Source organism: Melanaphis sacchari, unplaced genomic scaffold (assembly GCF_002803265.2).
Source record: "Melanaphis sacchari strain LSU unplaced genomic scaffold, SCAv2.0 Contig0_pilon_pilon, whole genome shotgun sequence".
Classification (NCBI taxonomy): domain Eukaryota; kingdom Metazoa; phylum Arthropoda; class Insecta; order Hemiptera; family Aphididae; genus Melanaphis; species Melanaphis sacchari.
Genome location: NW_020270366.1, coordinates 2867685 through 2884221, shown reverse-complemented (window position 1 = coordinate 2884221; position 16537 = coordinate 2867685). Strand labels below are relative to the sequence as shown.

Genomic DNA, 16537 nt, shown 5'->3' with positions numbered 1-16537 from the left:
GTACTGTGTACAGAATTAATTTTCATTTGATAAATAATCATTTTAAAATTATTATTATTTAATTTAATTAGATATAATTAGATAGTATAATATTTAACATAATAATAAATTAAATTAAATATTTTTACAATAAAAAAAAAAAAATTGTTATTCATTAGAAGAATTAATAAAAATTAAAGAAATATTTTATTATTTAACGATTTACAATTTTGATAGCATATTAAATTATACAAAGAATCAAAATTAAATAAATAAAGAGCGAGAAGGAATAGATATGAAAAATTTTCATATATTATTTATCTTGTTTTTATTTAATTATTAAATTTATTATTTATTTCATCAAAATTTATATTTAAAGTTGTAACATTTTCAATAATAAATTTATTTTTTGTCGATTGTAATGAAAAAGTAGGAAAAAATTACACAATCGTATTTTAAATAGATACAGAGTTCGGTTTGTTGACAATGCATATTAAACATGTACACTTCTTTTTGACCCTAAGTAAAAAAAAAAAGAGAAAACAATATACAGATTGAAATAATAGTTTTGAATTTGATCCATAATCTATAGACTATGCATTTCTAGCAGTTCTAACTCATAAGTATGTTTGCTCCTATTTTATAAAGATAACAGGTCAGATTAGGCTATTCATTGTCTGTTGTATGGTAAAACTATTACAGAGAATTTAAGTAGAATTTTTTCCATTTCACGATTTTTTTAAACTGATCAGCCAATTTCTAAATAAACATTAATTTACAGTATAACCGCAGTTTATAGGATTTAATAGTCAGGCATAGAACCAAATGCACCAGAATATTTATTTCCTCTTTGAATTAATTAACTTTGATAGTTACAAGACTTGAGTCATATAAATTATCTAGGAATTATAAACAGTTTTAAATAGCATGGAAAATTGAGGCAATCCAGTGAATATGATGTTTATATCATCCATAAACGATTTCAAAGTCAAATAATCTGAATTTAGAATAACAATAGACTTTTATATTCTTAATCATAGGAAATATTTATACAGATGATTTAAAAGGTCTATGATTTTGAACACATAAATATTATTTTAATTTTCTTCAATTAATTTAAGTTATTTATGTTTTATCAAGATAAAATAAATAATTTTAAATATTATGAAAATGTCAGATTAGTTATTAATTACGGTTGATTTGTACAAATAATGACTATTTTTTTAAAGATATTTCATACCTTTTTTCAAATATTTTTGAAGAAAAAATTGAAAACATGATTCTTATTATAAATTTTATTTTTACTGTTAATAATTAAATAGGTAGCTGTGGAGAGTTAGACACACGTTTAGTATCTGAAAAAATACATTACAATTGAAAATAGTAAATCTAGATGGGGAAATTCTATTTAACAGTAGATATACTCACTATTACATCCATACTCCATTAATCTTTCAAGTTTTACTTTTACAGGTAAAAGTTTATATTTCATTTCTTGTTCAACAACCCAATTATTATGATTGTGATTATTATTATTAACAGTAGGACAATCTTTTTTACTATCATTAATTGATTTCTGGTAGATTTTTTTTGGTGTTGTATCATTATTATCATCGTCACTTTTATATAAATATGCTGCCATAACAACTCCATTAAACGTTTTCCCATTTTCACCACACTTCAAATTTTGTTGATGATTATCTATATTGCTTTGTTTTTGTGCGAGTTCTAGTTGTTGTAAAACACATTTATGTCCAATACTCATTTCAGTTTCTTTTTCAGAAAATCCAATAAAGTCCATATTGGATATACTATCTTTCAACTTATTAAGCTCTGCATAAACAATATTTCGATGTTTACATGGACGTGTTTCTGCTCTGGTAAAACCTTTGAACCCATCATTAATTACATCATGATTATTCATCTTTTCTTGTAAGGTTTTGATTATGTTTTTTAGTATTCCATAGTTTTTACATGGGATAGTTTCTACTTCGGAAAATCCTTTGAAGGAGTTATGTGATTTGTCATCATCTAATACTTTTACGCTATTATTTTCCATTTCCTTGTGTAATATTTGTTTAAATGAGGTACTTGCTGAATCATTAATTTTTACATCCACATCATTAGATTTTTCATTCATTATATTTGTTGATACACTATCAGTAACAGATACACTAATTTCACTAGGAATATCAAATGATTTTGAAAGTTTTAATTTTTTATATTCTTTATCTTTATGATGTTTTTTTCTCTTACATTTATTAAAAGAATCAATTTGATTTGGTAATAGTTTTAATTTTAGCTTTGGTACTTTTAAGATATCACTAGTTTTTTCTTTTTCACTTTGATCCAAATTTATTTCAACATTTAATATTTTTAATTCTTTTTCATCCACTACTATTTCAGCTGGTTTTTGGTATTTTTCAGTTATTTCAACATTATTTACAGAGTTACGTTGCAATTTTATATCATTACATGGTAATCTTTCAATATCAACAGAACATACTTTATCAAACAAATGGCTAATGTTTGATACACTTTTTACAGTATTTAGTATATGTGATGGTTCTAAATTATTTGATTTTAATCGAAAGTTTTCTTTAATATCATCACTATCATCATTAGATGGTAGAATTTTCTGTTGATCAACATTTTCTTTAGCTTCTAATTCATTATCTATTTTAGATGTTTCTAAAGTTTCGGCAGTAGAAGAAGAATTTTCTACAAAAATTATATTTTCTGTTATAATTTCACTATGAGAACTTTCATAAGAAATTGTACTCATTGATAATAAAACATTAGCTGCATCTTGTTCATCATTTGTTATATTAGAACTTAGAAAATCATTCCACTCTGGTTCTTCTGGGTTTTCTGTTCTATTTTCTTCAATACTTTTATTATTTAAAGGTAATTTATTTTTTTCCGGTTGAGAAATTTTAAGCCTTTTAGAGTCATTACGGTTGCTTTTATGGCTTGAGCAAGTAGAATCTTTTGACAAAGAAGATTTGTTTTTAGACTTATCAACATCAATACTATTAGGATTCTTTGAAAAAGATTTTTCTTTAGGTTTATCTATATCAGAACTACTAGAATTTCTTGACAAATATTTGTCTTTAGACTTATCAATGTCAGAACTAATTGATTTCTTAGACAAAGATTTGTCTCTAGACTTATCAATGTCAGAACTACTAGATTTTTTTGATAAAGATTTATCTTTAGACTTATCAATGTCAGAACTACTAAATTTCTTTGACAAAGATTTGGCTTTAGACTTATCAATATCAGAACTACTCGATTTCTTAGACAAAGATTTGTCTCTAGACTTATCAATGTCAGAACTACTAGATTTTTTTGATAAAGATTTGTCTTTAGACTTATCAAGATCAGTACTACTAGACTTCTTTGACAAAGACTTGTCTTTAGACTTATCAACAACGTCTGTACTAGTATTATCTTTTCTACTACTTTTATGATTACTGGATGATGACTTAGTCTTGTCAGATGAAGAACTCTTATTTTTATGAATAGAACTTTTTTGTTTTGAAGATCCTCCTGCATTACTTTCATCATCACTTCGATTACCGTTTAATAATTTAGGCTCTTTACAAAAACTAGACGACTTTTTTTTCTCTTCAACAGAACGTTTAGTTCTTTTTGTATCTGTTCGGTTACTTTTATGACTTGAACTATAAGAATTAGAATTTTTTGACAACAATAATTTGTCTTTGGACTTTTCAACTATTTCTTTAGCTTTATTAACAATATCTTTAGATTTATCATTAATATCTTTAGATTTGTCGTTAACATCTTTGGACTTATTAATAATATCCTTAGATTTGTCAAAAATATCTTTAGGCTTGTCAACAATATCTTTAGGCTTACTAACATCTTTAGACTTGTCAACAATATCTTTAGGCTTACTAACATCTTTAGATTTGTCAACATCTTTAGGCTTAATAACATCTTTAGATTTTTCAATAACATCTTTAGATTTGTCAACAAAGTCATTGGATTTATTAATGATATCTTTAGGTTTGTCAACTATATCTTTAGATCTATCAACTTCTTTACAACTATTATCTTTTTTACTATTTTTATGATTACCAGAGGAAGATTTAGACTTGTCAGATATAGAAGTTTTATTTTTGTGTTGACTACTTTTTTGTTTTAAAGATCCTTCAGTATCATTTTCATCGTCAGTTCGATTACCATTCAATGATTTGGGCTCCTTACAAAGACTAGAAGATTTTTCTTTTTTGTCTGATCTTAAGTCTTTTCTATCATCTTTTTGTGTTTTATCACAAGCTATGTTATCAGCACTTGGGATAAAATCTAAATAAAGTTATAAATTTTATTATAATTACATAAGTAAAAATTAATTTAATAACAGTAGAATTAACTTGCCTATTTTGGGATTGTAAACAGTACTATTTTCAATGTTAGATTCATTTACCAAATTCATACTAGATTCTTTTAAACCTAAAAATAACACATTAGATTAATATAGATATATTATTTCTTTAATTAATAATACATTGATACTACAGTTTTATTTAAATATTGTTTTATTAAAACAATTTATTATTTTTATAATTAATGCTTAAAAACCAAAATAACATTCAATTTATAATTTTTTTTTTTTTTATCTAAATATCAAAACTAAAATCCCAAACTAGATTTTTTTAAACCTTAATGTTAAAGGAATCAAAATTATAAAAATAACCTTGAAAAAATAATAATAAAAAGTAAAAAGATTAAAATTTTATGTTTATCATTATTAATAACAACTTTTAAGAGGACGTTGTAATCGCATGTGTTGGGTTTGTTTTACTAACATGCAATATAGGTAATTTGTATTTAGCAGAATCCATTTTATACTATTAGCTTTAATATTAGAGGCAATTGACCTATTATCAAGCTTAATGATAAATATATTATCTAAGGCATTAGATAAGCTTTTATCGACATTTTAATTTTAAAGTGAGTTATGAGCATTTTAAAGTTTTAATATTTTACATAGCTATAACTCAGTTTAAAATAAAATATTAATAAGAGCCTATATGATTCCTTAGATAATATTCTTACCTTTAAGTAAATAATAAGTAAATTTACTCTATTATAAAAGCAAACAACATAAAACGGATTTTGCTGAACTCAAATTTGGTATGGTGTACATTAGAATAAAAAGAAGACAGGACATTAAGGTACAACATTCTCTTAAGAGGATGTTTTACCCAAATATATTGTCTCCATCTCATAGAAGATCTATGTTTAACAGGACTAATATTGTGTTATTAGATTTAATATTATGGTGAATTGATCTATTATAACACTTAAAAGGAAAAATATTATCATGTTCATATGTTGGCTTTCTTAATATTTTAATTTATAATCATAGTTATATGAGTACCTATGTAAATAAAACAATTTTAAAATTGAAATATTGTAAAAAACTAATGAACAAACACAGAAAATGTTCTTACTTTTAAGTTTTACAAATATCATAATATAATAGCTAATAATATAAAATTAGTCTAATTAAATACAAATTCACTATGCTATGTATTTATAATACAGAAGTCTTGGCGCGAAATATATAGTATGTCAAATGAAGCAATAGATTCACTTATTTTTTTTGGAATTAAGTGGGTGGGTGGGCTGTTTATGATAAAATATTGAGTAAGTTACTAATTATTATAACTATGTTTTTTACACTTGACAAAGAACTGAAAAGTTAACCCAAACCAGCGATCTCCAATCAAAGTTAAATACAGCATAGAAACCGTAAATATAAAAATAACTGTTAGAACAAATGTATATTTTATTTAAAACAAACTTCAAACACTTAAAAAAAAATTATAATCATGCATTTTTAATATTTTTTTATTGCTTTATAAGAACATCTCATAATGATTGTATATACTGATAATAATAATGATACATTAAAATTACAATTTGCTTATATGCACAAACTTTAAAAAAAAAAATTATTAATTCACTTACGGCTATGTCTATGACATGAGTCTTTGCTTAGACTGCTTAGACTAATATTATATATAAATTGTAGTGTTTGAAAATTGCATGAAATGATTAAATAATTTTTATATATATTTAACCCCTTAAAGCGCATACAATAATTTATTTATTTTAGAATACAGTACTTAAAAAATAATTATGGCTTGATAATCAAGATGTTAAACTTATATTATTGAGGTAATTAGTAAAGGGTGGGTGTATAGATAATTGTTTTCAATCTGCTTAAATTTATAAGATTTGGCACCTCTAATAAATATTAACCATACTATGGGTATATCACCTTCTTGAAATTTTTAATATAATAAAAAATTAACTAGAAATAAAGTTAAATATTAACAAGGAACCAGATTTCTTATTCTATTCAGTAATTTTCAATTTGTCATGAAAACGTTAAAAAGTATTTATAATTTACAACAAGACATCACTAAGTTATCATTACAATCATAATAATTTTGAATATAAATATGCATACAATTTTGTCCATTAACAGTATATAGGTACCATAACTTTATCTAAGTATGTTATAATGCTTCAATTTTTATTGATTGATATTATTTCATTTTTATAACATAGAGAAACAATTAAATTTAACACAAGTGGAGAACTAAGACATTAGCTAATGACTGAGTATAGAAGAAATGTGTATACTTTAATTATACTATATTATAATCTATAATATTACTTATGTATTTCGTCATAGCTAAATTTATATTCATGTTTGGAAGAAAATTGGCAGGCTAAGAAAATATGTCCTTTGGCTAACATGTCTTTATACTTAACCATAAGTTATATTTAGTATAAAAATTATTAAATATAATGATAGACATACCATTAAGTTCAATTGGAGGAGCCTCTTTTTTGATTCCCAAGTATTCATCAACAGCAATTGCTATTTTAGGTTCAAAAATACTTAGTGTACGAGGCGCAAGAACTTGAGTAAGTATTCTATCAGCTCCCTCTTCAATATCTTGAGTCTCACGTCTTAAAATACATATTTATTTACAATGTATATATTATTTCTTAAATAGGTATATAAATTAGTGAAAAGCAAGTAAATATAATACAATATAATAACATTAATAAATAAAAAGAAGTAACTTATTAACATTAATTAGTGTGTTCTTGAAGGGGATGACAGTAAATTACTGATACTATATGAAAGCTTATTTAAAAACTATAATAATTAGTTTCTATGGACAATAATGATTTACTGATTTATTTAAATAATTAATTACATTCTGTTATTTTGAAAAATATATTACTTAATAAAATAATATAAAAATTTAAGCATATTTAATTTAAAATATGTTTTTAAATAAATATTTTATCAGTGTAATTGTTGATCACAGTAAGACAATTAAAAAAAAAAAAGGTACTTAGTAAGGTATACTCTTGTTAACTTTATGTACTCTGAAAATTTTTCACACATCTCTGCTAATTATGTTAAACAAACATTTAACAAATTAACTGATAAGACTATTTTAATGATTTTATATATTGTAACTTTGATTAATACAATTTATTTAAAAAAAAAAAAAAGAATGATTATTTTCAACATTAAATAGTATGAATTGTTTCAAAAATAATGAACAAATGAAAAATATCAATTTCAAATTATAAATACTTACCCATCAAGTAAATGTTTTCGAAGTCGTTCTCGAACAGTGTTTTTATTTAATTCAGGAGTATATTTAACTTTACTTAAAAATTTGTTGACATTTGATTCTATTCGCTGTTTCCAGTTTTGATAAGTAGGCTATAAAAAAAAAAAAATGAAGAATAGATAATTATCAATGCCATATAATCATTTTATAAAATAAAAATTAGTTAATAAATCATATAAGTATACTAAATCAGCACAGTTGTACATTTAATAAGCCATTATACATATTTTACAAATAAAAACAATTCAAATATTTAATTTTATTAGAATACAATGTACTTAAGTGGTTTTTTTGTGATTCTAATATCAATATATAAGTATACTTTATACTAATTAATAATTATAATAATATTTTATGATTTAAAAATAATTAGAAAAACAATTTTTATGATATTACTTAATTAAAGCAGTAATATATTAATAATAAGGCTATAAATTCTAAGTTAAAAAGCAAACATTATAAAATATTTTAATAATTTATACATTATACCTTAGCATCAATATCAGTAATACAATGCCTACGGATTTCATCAAATGTGCCATTAGACTTTAATGATTCAAGTAGCATATAAACAATATCTTCGACACATAACATATCATTTTTCTGTTCCATTGTAGAATCTCAGGCTTTTGAATGTTCAACTAACACTATAAACATTGAACAAATTAATGTAAAACACAATTACAAACTAAAATATTACTAGTAAATTATTTAAATTAGTCATTACAATGTTAACTTAGATTAGTTTAAAATCCAAAGATTCTTAGATTTTACAGGCGTCCAGTACGTAACAATAACATAAGAATAGGAGTCAAAAACCAATTTAACGTCACTATAGAGACATAGTAAATTGAGAACAAAAAAATCGAACATAACATTTATATAACAGAAATTAATTACTCTACTAAGACTATTTCTTAACACAGACACACAAAATACGTACAATAAAGTTGATGGACATTCTACGTCCTACCATTAATTTGCAACATTTCTTAAAATGTAAATGACAGTAATGTAATGTATTTATGAAAACAATAAATATTAAAATTTTAAATTTAAAACACTAGTACACATTAAACAATCTGAAATTAATAATTATTAGTATTAACTATTATTACTTCTTTAACATTTTATGATATTGAACAAATTTTGGTAAGATAACTCGTTGGTAAATATTATCATGGAAAGATAACCATCGTCGCTGAGATAAAGAATACTGTACTACTACGTCATACATAACGATCTATACTTGTGAGCCTGGTCACTGGTGCCCTGGTGTGATTATAGGTACAAAAAGAACTTTTTATTCGAAAAGAGTAAAATAATAAATAATAATAGGTATTCTTTATCTCGATAAAATATAATCGTTATATTGTGTTATAAAAATACACACTCATACACACACACACACATATATATCAATTATATAATTTACTGTATATAATATTATTATCTGTGATAGAGCGGTTTAGAGTACAAAAATAAACACAGAATACAGATAGTCGATAGAGATAATAACATTTAGTTTAATATTTATTTTATACCTGTTATTATTGTGATTGTCATATTCTGACTATTCTGTGTTATTACTTATAGTTATAAGACCGAATAATAATTTTAATAATAATAATAATAATAAATGTCCATCCATCGAGATATGTGAATTATTTCAACTAATATATAATTTATATAAAGTTAATTTACCTCAATGATTCTATTTCAGAATAGATTTAATATAATATCAAATATGGCATCAGTTTACAGTTTGTGAATATTTGATATTATACGCTGATCGTAATACGATCTTAAAACCTAAGGTTAGGTTGACCATCTACCGTGTTATGAGCTGTGCTTTGATTTGTTTCCGATCATTCCGATTATTCAGTATTCATGAATATTGAGAATCTATTCACTATTGATACATTGGCATTGTGTCCTACCAAATGCCACAAACATAGACAGATAGGCGTTAAGATTTGGCCACTAAGTGCACTAGCCACTAGGTACCAATTATTATTTCAAAGCTTTTTGTAAAATAAAAAAATAATAACTAATAATTTATAGCACAGACTAAGAAATAAGAATAAACTAGAATACTAGATAGAGGTCTTAGAAAGTCTTACTCAAAAAATATACTATAAGATATAAGACTTAAATTATAATTTTTTAAGCTTAATGATATAGTTGTAATGTAATTACAAAATTGAGAAATAATTAAAACATTTTTATCATTATTATATATAGGTAATAAGGAATATTTAAAATCTGCAAACTTTATTTTTTATACATAATCAGTAAATTAGACTTTTTATATTTTAAATTATACAGTGAATATATTTTATACCATTATATAATAATAGGTAATAATATAAAAAAAATAAATATTAATTTAACATAGCGGCATAATAGCCTAGCAGTTTATACATTTATTAAAATAAATACTAGTTTAATTACCTGGCTTCACCTGTGTTTGTGTTTTTTCAAAATAACGTCAATGACGAATAAAATTAAATTGCGAATAATAGATCACTCGTAGGAGTATTTGGTACAACCTCGTGAAAAAAAATTGGAAAAACGTTTAATAGCGTTGTCTCAATAAAAAATATAAAAAAGACCTGTTCTTTTATACATATAAGGATAGCAATTTTTTTGGAAAATACCAAATGATAAAATCAAATACCTACCTAATAATTTATATACTATTATTATATTAAATACACCTGAACACATTGTTTTTATTTAATAATAATTAGTATTAAAGCTTACAGGTTCAAATTTATAATACTATAAAATATCTTTTTAGGAACATATTCTTTATTGAACATTAATATATATTTAGATTTTAGATGGGTTAATTACAAGTACAATAAATAGCTTCACTAGGAACTTTATAGAAGTAACAGATTGTAATAGAATTAAAATTGTGTTTTTATTATATAAGTTAAGTATTAAAAAATCACTGTGTAAATATTTTTTCATTTAAAAAAACATTAAGTTATAAATAATACAAATGAAAATAATTAATTATACATTTTTTTTAATATATATCAAACTATATTAATAACCTACAAAGTAATATTAGAAATCATTTCTTCACATTCAGTTTGGTTAGATGTTTCATTTGGTTGCATAAATGTAGAGAATTTTTTCTCTAAATTTATAAGTTGCAAATACAAATCAGACATATTACAATTTAAAACCCTACAGCATTGGCGCATAAACCATAAAAATGAGTATGGTAATTTTTTTTTTAATACTGTATTTATTTTGGAAAGTTTTGATTTTCTTAAAAAATGTCTATTAATGTGGATATACCAATAATTTGAGCCAGTTCCTAAGAAAATTGTATTTGGTTTCTCTTCATATGAACTATTAGTAGTTTCATTCTGTTTATTTTTATACATTTCTTGATTTACTAAATACACATTGACTTGAGAAGTATACGGTAGAGTTCCTATAGTATCGGAATCTTTATCATTTTGTTTTGTGTAATGTAATGGAATATTAAAGTTGACTTCTATAGGTACATTACACTGATCAGCTAAATCATAGATTCTGTAATAAATAAAATTATTATAAATATGAAACATAAATTAAAATAAATTTCATACATCAAGTTTTTAAATAATGATTTTGATAATTAAAGAATAAAATTATTGTTCTATAAGATAATTTAAAAAGCTCAAGGTTAAAGAAATTAAAAAAAAAGTGCACTTATTAATTCAGAGAGGTAATTTTAATTTTTTTATAGTTGGTGTCAGAATTTTTACAGATATTTAAAATAATTAGTAGGCCATAATTATAGGCATTTTATTTTGAAAGGGTAAATATATTTTCTATCTTCTTCTTAGCCTTCTCTGCTAGCTATATATAGTTGGCCACTATTGTTTTAAACATAGTGCTCTGTTCCCCACCTCTCCTTTAATTAAACCCACTATTCTCTTGTCATATTCTATCATATTATAACACCATTTTTTAGTCTTTCTCTCCTTTGCTTTCTTTTAACATTTATTTTTATAGCTACTGCCTCTGAATCATCTTTTTTTGTAATTAGATCTATTCATTCTGTAGAAATTTAAAACTCATAAAATATTTGTGTAATTTATTTAAGATGACACTTATATTAATATAGAAATATTACTATCGTTAGTATTTTTGTTAATTATGATTACTTTTAATGTATTTATTTTGTTTACTCATGGTAAATAAATTTATAAGTAATAGTGTCTTAATAATAAAATAACCTACCTAATCTAACTTATATTTTTCTAATAAAAATAACTCAATAAAACTGGACATTTATTCTATGGGCATTCTTACTCAATATAACAATACATAGTTTATTTAATTTCTATTTCTATACTTCTCCACTTGCTATTTTAATTTAACAACTTTAATTTAATAACAAACAATGGAGTTATAAAAATAAAAATATTTGTTTTTATATCAGTGCTTTTACGTTATTATTGCAGGCCAAAGAGGAACTTAAAAAAAAAAAGTTGGTAAAAATACATACCGAGGGTGTGTAGTGTTACGCTCACCCCGCATCCCTTACAAAATAAAGTTTCTGCATTAATTGAATATTGAGATAGATCATAGGCACCATAAACAAATATATTATTATAATCAATTAATCGCATTAAAACTTGATTTACTCAAAGATTCTATAGTCTTTTTTCGTTCACTAAATTTAAATTGGTCTGATGAGAGTAGCATAAAAAATATATAAATTTAATGGAAAAATACTGGGCTACTAAATGATATTTAAGAGAAAATTAGCATATTATTGATTTATTAAATTAATTTTTAAGTATTTTAATCATTTGATAAGAGTTAAAAAAAATTAAGCATTTTAAAATTTTATGTCTAGTTTATAGTGAATTATTATACAATGTAGTTAATGTGATATATTATTATATATATACCTTTCTTCATTAGTTAGGTATAAGATATCAGTTTGAGTAAAATTTTTTTCTAGTATTCTTTTTGCTTCATCGCTTAATTCTATTGAATGATATTCAATTATCCATTTTATAGTTGATGACAATGGTTTAGTTGAGGCAGGAATTTCTCTATAGTTTTCCTTTCTTCCAAAATCAGGTATCGATTGAAGTAAACATTCTGTGTTGTCTCTAAAACTTTTACATATTTTGTCTCCTACTCAATAATAAAAGTAATTGAAAACAAATTTTAAATGATACAATATTCATTCAGCAGTTTTCAAAATTTTTTTTTGTATTAATAGAGCACTTAAGTTGTATAAAAAAATTTAAAAACTAAGAATATTAATTTTAAAGTAAAAAAAAATTGATAGTTCATGATAAAAATTATTTTATGCAAATAATAATATTGAATTTAAAGTATCCAAGAAGTCCTAAATCATTTTGATGAAACTGAAACCTTAGAGCTTCATGACACAGAGTTTGAGAACTACTGACCTAAGTGAATATAAAAAACTATTACCTTCTATTATAGGTAAAGTTGGTTTCATAATATTCCAATCGTTGATAAATAATTGAGTGTTGCGTATATTGCTTTTATACAATTGTTCATGCAGACAATAGTTATATTTAGATACAATACAATTTCTAAATTCTATGTATTGTACATAATCATTCCAGCTGAACAATTTTTTATCAACTATATTTGACCTAAAATAAAAAATATAATAAACATGTGCATATAAAAAAACATTAGGTATTTAAATGATAAAGACTGCATTTTTTTTTTCTTAATACATTTAATGCTTATAAATTACAACATTTTTTATATCGATTAAAAGATAATTTTATTTTATTACCTGGGATTTGGAAAAATCTAATAAATAACATTAATTTTATTAACTTTTAATGGGACAACAGAAAACCGCATAGGTCTTGATCAAAGAACTATGATTTTAAAAATAAATAAATAACATACTGGTTAATTTTTTCAGCAAAGTCTGAGGATAAATTTTCTGCATTATCATCAAGACAAAATAAAAATTTGGCAGCAAATAGTATGTAAGCCATTACTTTAACTTCTATGTCTGGTAATATTTGATTACATTTAGTACTTGGAGGAGATATTGATACGAGTTTGCAAACAAAATGTGTGAAATCATCTAATTTTCAAAAAAAAAAAATATACATATATATATATATATATATATATATATACAGTACATACAGTACAATAATAAAATAAATAAAAATAATTTGTAAAAAGTAATAATTACTTGGAAGTTGAAGTTCATCACAAAAACGTAACAGTAATTTTTTAAAATCAATATTAGGTAGTTTATCAGATTTAAAATGCTTCAGTAGCATGTGGAATTCTTCATTTATAAAGTTTCTTGATGAACATGGCACCATTCTACTGAAGTTAATACCATGCTTTGAATTTTCTGGTAAAAATAAGTTAACACGATTTATATGCAAATGTCCTTCATGAATCCATCTAATAAAAATAAAATAATTATTAAAATATTTGGTCAGCTGTCTGCTATACTTTTTACTATTTATAAGTTTTATAATATTAATTAGTTTACCTAAGTATATCAGATAGGTAGATATCATCATTGTTGATCATAAGAGCTAATTGTAATATAGATATTAGTTTTTTAATAGATAAAACATTTTTTCTTTCTTTTTTTTTTAAACTATTCCATTGTTTTTTGCCAGTTTTTAAAAGCTTTAATGATTCTTCTTGAGTAAGATCTTTAGTCTTTGATGGCATTGAAGTTAGAGATTTTTTTATACTTTTAGTCAATTTAATTCTAAAATAACAACATTGTTAAATAAGTGTATATCAATATTATAAATAATAATACTATATCTTACTTGATTTTACTTGACTTATTACTTCTTTGCAATAAACTAATATCATCTGATAATCCTACTGAGTCGTTGTTTGAATCTCTTGTAGAGTGGTCTAATTTTTTTAATTTCCGGCTAAACTGTAATTTAAATTTTTTAAATTAGGTTATAATATTTAATTAATAATTAATAATTTACTCTATTTCGTTTATTAATGTCTGTTATACTAGAATTAATGCTAGACGTAAGTGATTTTCTTTTATTGGAACATCTTCTTTTTTTATTTTCTTTCGCTACTCCAATTTTTGCACTAAGAATTTTGTTTTTCAGATTTTCAACTCCGTATAAAATTTCACAGTCACTGGAAATAATTTTAATAATTGTTATATTATTATTATAACAATATTCAGATAACTGTCACTTTAAATTAATTGATGCTAACTGATATAGTAATTTTTAGTTTTTTTTTTTTTGTGAACAACTGTCTACTAATAAACTTTTATCATATTGCTGCATTTTATACTATAATGGTTATCTGAATATCAATCAACTCTTGGCGTTCAATAATATTCATAAAACAAAATTAGTGACAACATTTTTAATCAAAATTATTTTAATTATCTTACACATCAATTATTGATGTATTTAATTTTGGAAGTTTCTTAAATTTCTTTGAAGTAAACGCAACTTCAATGCATTGCAAATATTGAACCCATAGTTGTAACACTATCACTTTTAAGGTAGGTTTAGCTCCAAGTTCAATAATCTCATTAGTAAGTCCTAAAAGTATAAAATTATAACATTCCCAAGATAATAGTTTTTTAGCTTTTTCTAGTTGAGATCCTGTTGTTATTTCATGATCTATATTTGTAGGATCTTCATAGTTAAGATTAACATTTTCATGTAAGTCTATGTGTTCTTCTCTAATACTCTGTAAAATTAAAACACAAATAAAGTAATCAATATAATATAACAAATAAAAAAAAAAAATAAAAAAAATTATTACTTTATCTTTGTAAGAAGAAATTTTATTGAAAAATAAATTTGAAACTACCTATCAACTGTTTTTAGTTAAAATAAATTGTTAATTAGGATTTTAAAATATTATTAAATATAAATATAATTGAAGTAAGTATCTTACAGGTTAAATAAACCCAATTTTGAACACAGAAAATAATGACTTAAAATTATGCCAACAAAAAAAAAATAAATAATATTAAGTATAAATAATTCTAAATACACAGTTACTTTTATATTACCTATTTAATAAAATATTTGAATTTTCCTTAAAATAAAAATTAATTAAATAATTATATATGCTTACTTGAGACTGTATTCCACATTCATTACACACAAATACACCATCAATAACGGTGAAATTGTTACAACCACAAACAAAACATTCATTTGTTTGCATTTTGTTAAAGTTCTAATTATAAATGAATAATTATATAAAATACTTGAAAACTTGTCTTCTTTAATTACGATATTTCATTATTTGAAATTTATACTATTAAAACAAATACTAATAAGTCATAATACATTTTTGAATATATTAATTGTACAATGTACATATTTTATATATATATTATCATTTATCAATTATCACGTTTAAAAAAACGGATTTGTTGATAAGGATTATATTGATTATATTATTTACAATTATAACAGTCTTAGACAGTTCAACAGTTGTAGATAATACTATCTTCAATAACCGTAGTCTCTAAATTTAAGAACAAACTAAAAAGCGTAAAGGTTAACTATTATTTAAAAAATCAAAACACATATTATCTATATAAGTAGTAGGTTCTAATGGCATTTTATTAAATTTATTAAATATTTTTATTTAATACAATTAGCACTAACACTTATTTTAAAAATAGATGTAGGTAGGAGGTAAGTACTTTATTAAACGACCTGTTTACGGAGAAATCAAGAATTTTTAAAAACGTTTGTAGGATATTTCTCCTTCACACTGGGTTTACACCTGGCTGATAAAACAACGATTTTTGTTTCCCGACAAATAGCCTAATAGGCTAGGCACTAATTTTAGTACCTAAT

General features: G+C 23.2%; 2 protein-coding genes across 5 annotated transcripts; both read right to left on the bottom strand.

Moving 5' to 3' along the window:
- Positions 1–371: 371 nt before the first annotated feature.
- LOC112591552 (MATH and LRR domain-containing protein PFE0570w-like) lies at positions 372–8743 on the bottom strand. 4 transcript variants are annotated; one of them, XR_003114513.1, is made up of 9 exons: positions 8623–8743; positions 8407–8511; positions 8169–8326; positions 7644–7771; positions 6845–6996; positions 4384–4458; positions 1408–4311; positions 1220–1334; positions 372–498 (listed from the first exon to the last, which is right to left on the bottom strand). XR_003114513.1 is itself a non-coding variant. In XM_025335406.1 (7 exons), exons 2-7 carry the CDS (start codon positions 8289–8291, stop codon positions 473–475), a joined length of 3408 nt encoding a protein of 1135 aa, XP_025191191.1. In that variant the 5' UTR covers positions 8292–8326; positions 8407–8610; the 3' UTR covers positions 372–472. The 4 variants fall into 4 exon arrangements, 1 of the variants encoding a protein (XP_025191191.1); XR_003114514.1 differs by lacking the exon at positions 8407–8511; XR_003114512.1 differs by lacking the exon at positions 8623–8743 and having other exon boundaries at positions 8407–8610.
- A 2001-nt stretch (positions 8744–10744) lies between these two features.
- On the bottom strand, positions 10745–15975 carry LOC112591840 (TATA box-binding protein-associated factor RNA polymerase I subunit B). Its single transcript, XM_025335780.1, has 10 exons — positions 15801–15975; positions 15103–15407; positions 14675–14837; positions 14501–14616; positions 14209–14436; positions 13897–14117; positions 13599–13782; positions 13143–13330; positions 12605–12836; positions 10745–11234 (listed from the first exon to the last, which is right to left on the bottom strand). The coding sequence occupies exons 1-10, from the start codon at positions 15891–15893 to the stop codon at positions 10745–10747; spliced, it is 2220 nt and encodes a 739-aa protein (XP_025191565.1). The 5' UTR covers positions 15894–15975.
- Between the last annotated feature and the right edge of the window lie 562 nt (positions 15976–16537).

What these genes read in the sequence shown, in the direction of transcription:
- LOC112591552 (XM_025335406.1), bottom strand. Translation starts at nt 8,291, where the DNA reads ATGGAACAGAAAAATGATATGTTATGTGTCGAAGATATTGTTTATATG. An exon ending in CGAAAACATTTACTTGATGG is followed by an intron (nt 6,997 to 7,643) that starts GTAAGTATTTAT and finishes ATGTATTTTAAG; the next exon opens with ACGTGAGACTCAAGATATTG. An exon ending in AATGGAGTATGGATGTAATA is followed by an intron (nt 499 to 1,407) that starts GTGAGTATATCT and finishes TTTTTTACTTAG; the next exon opens with GGTCAAAAAGAAGTGTACAT.
- LOC112591840 (XM_025335780.1), bottom strand. Translation starts at nt 15,893, where the DNA reads ATGCAAACAAATGAATGTTTTGTTTGTGGTTGTAACAATTTCACCGTT. An exon ending in TTTGCTGAAAAAATTAACCA is followed by an intron (nt 13,331 to 13,598) that starts GTATGTTATTTA and finishes TTTTTATTTTAG; the next exon opens with GTCAAATATAGTTGATAAAA. An exon ending in TACCTAACTAATGAAGAAAG is followed by an intron (nt 11,235 to 12,604) that starts GTATATATATAA and finishes TATTTATTACAG; the next exon opens with AATCTATGATTTAGCTGATC.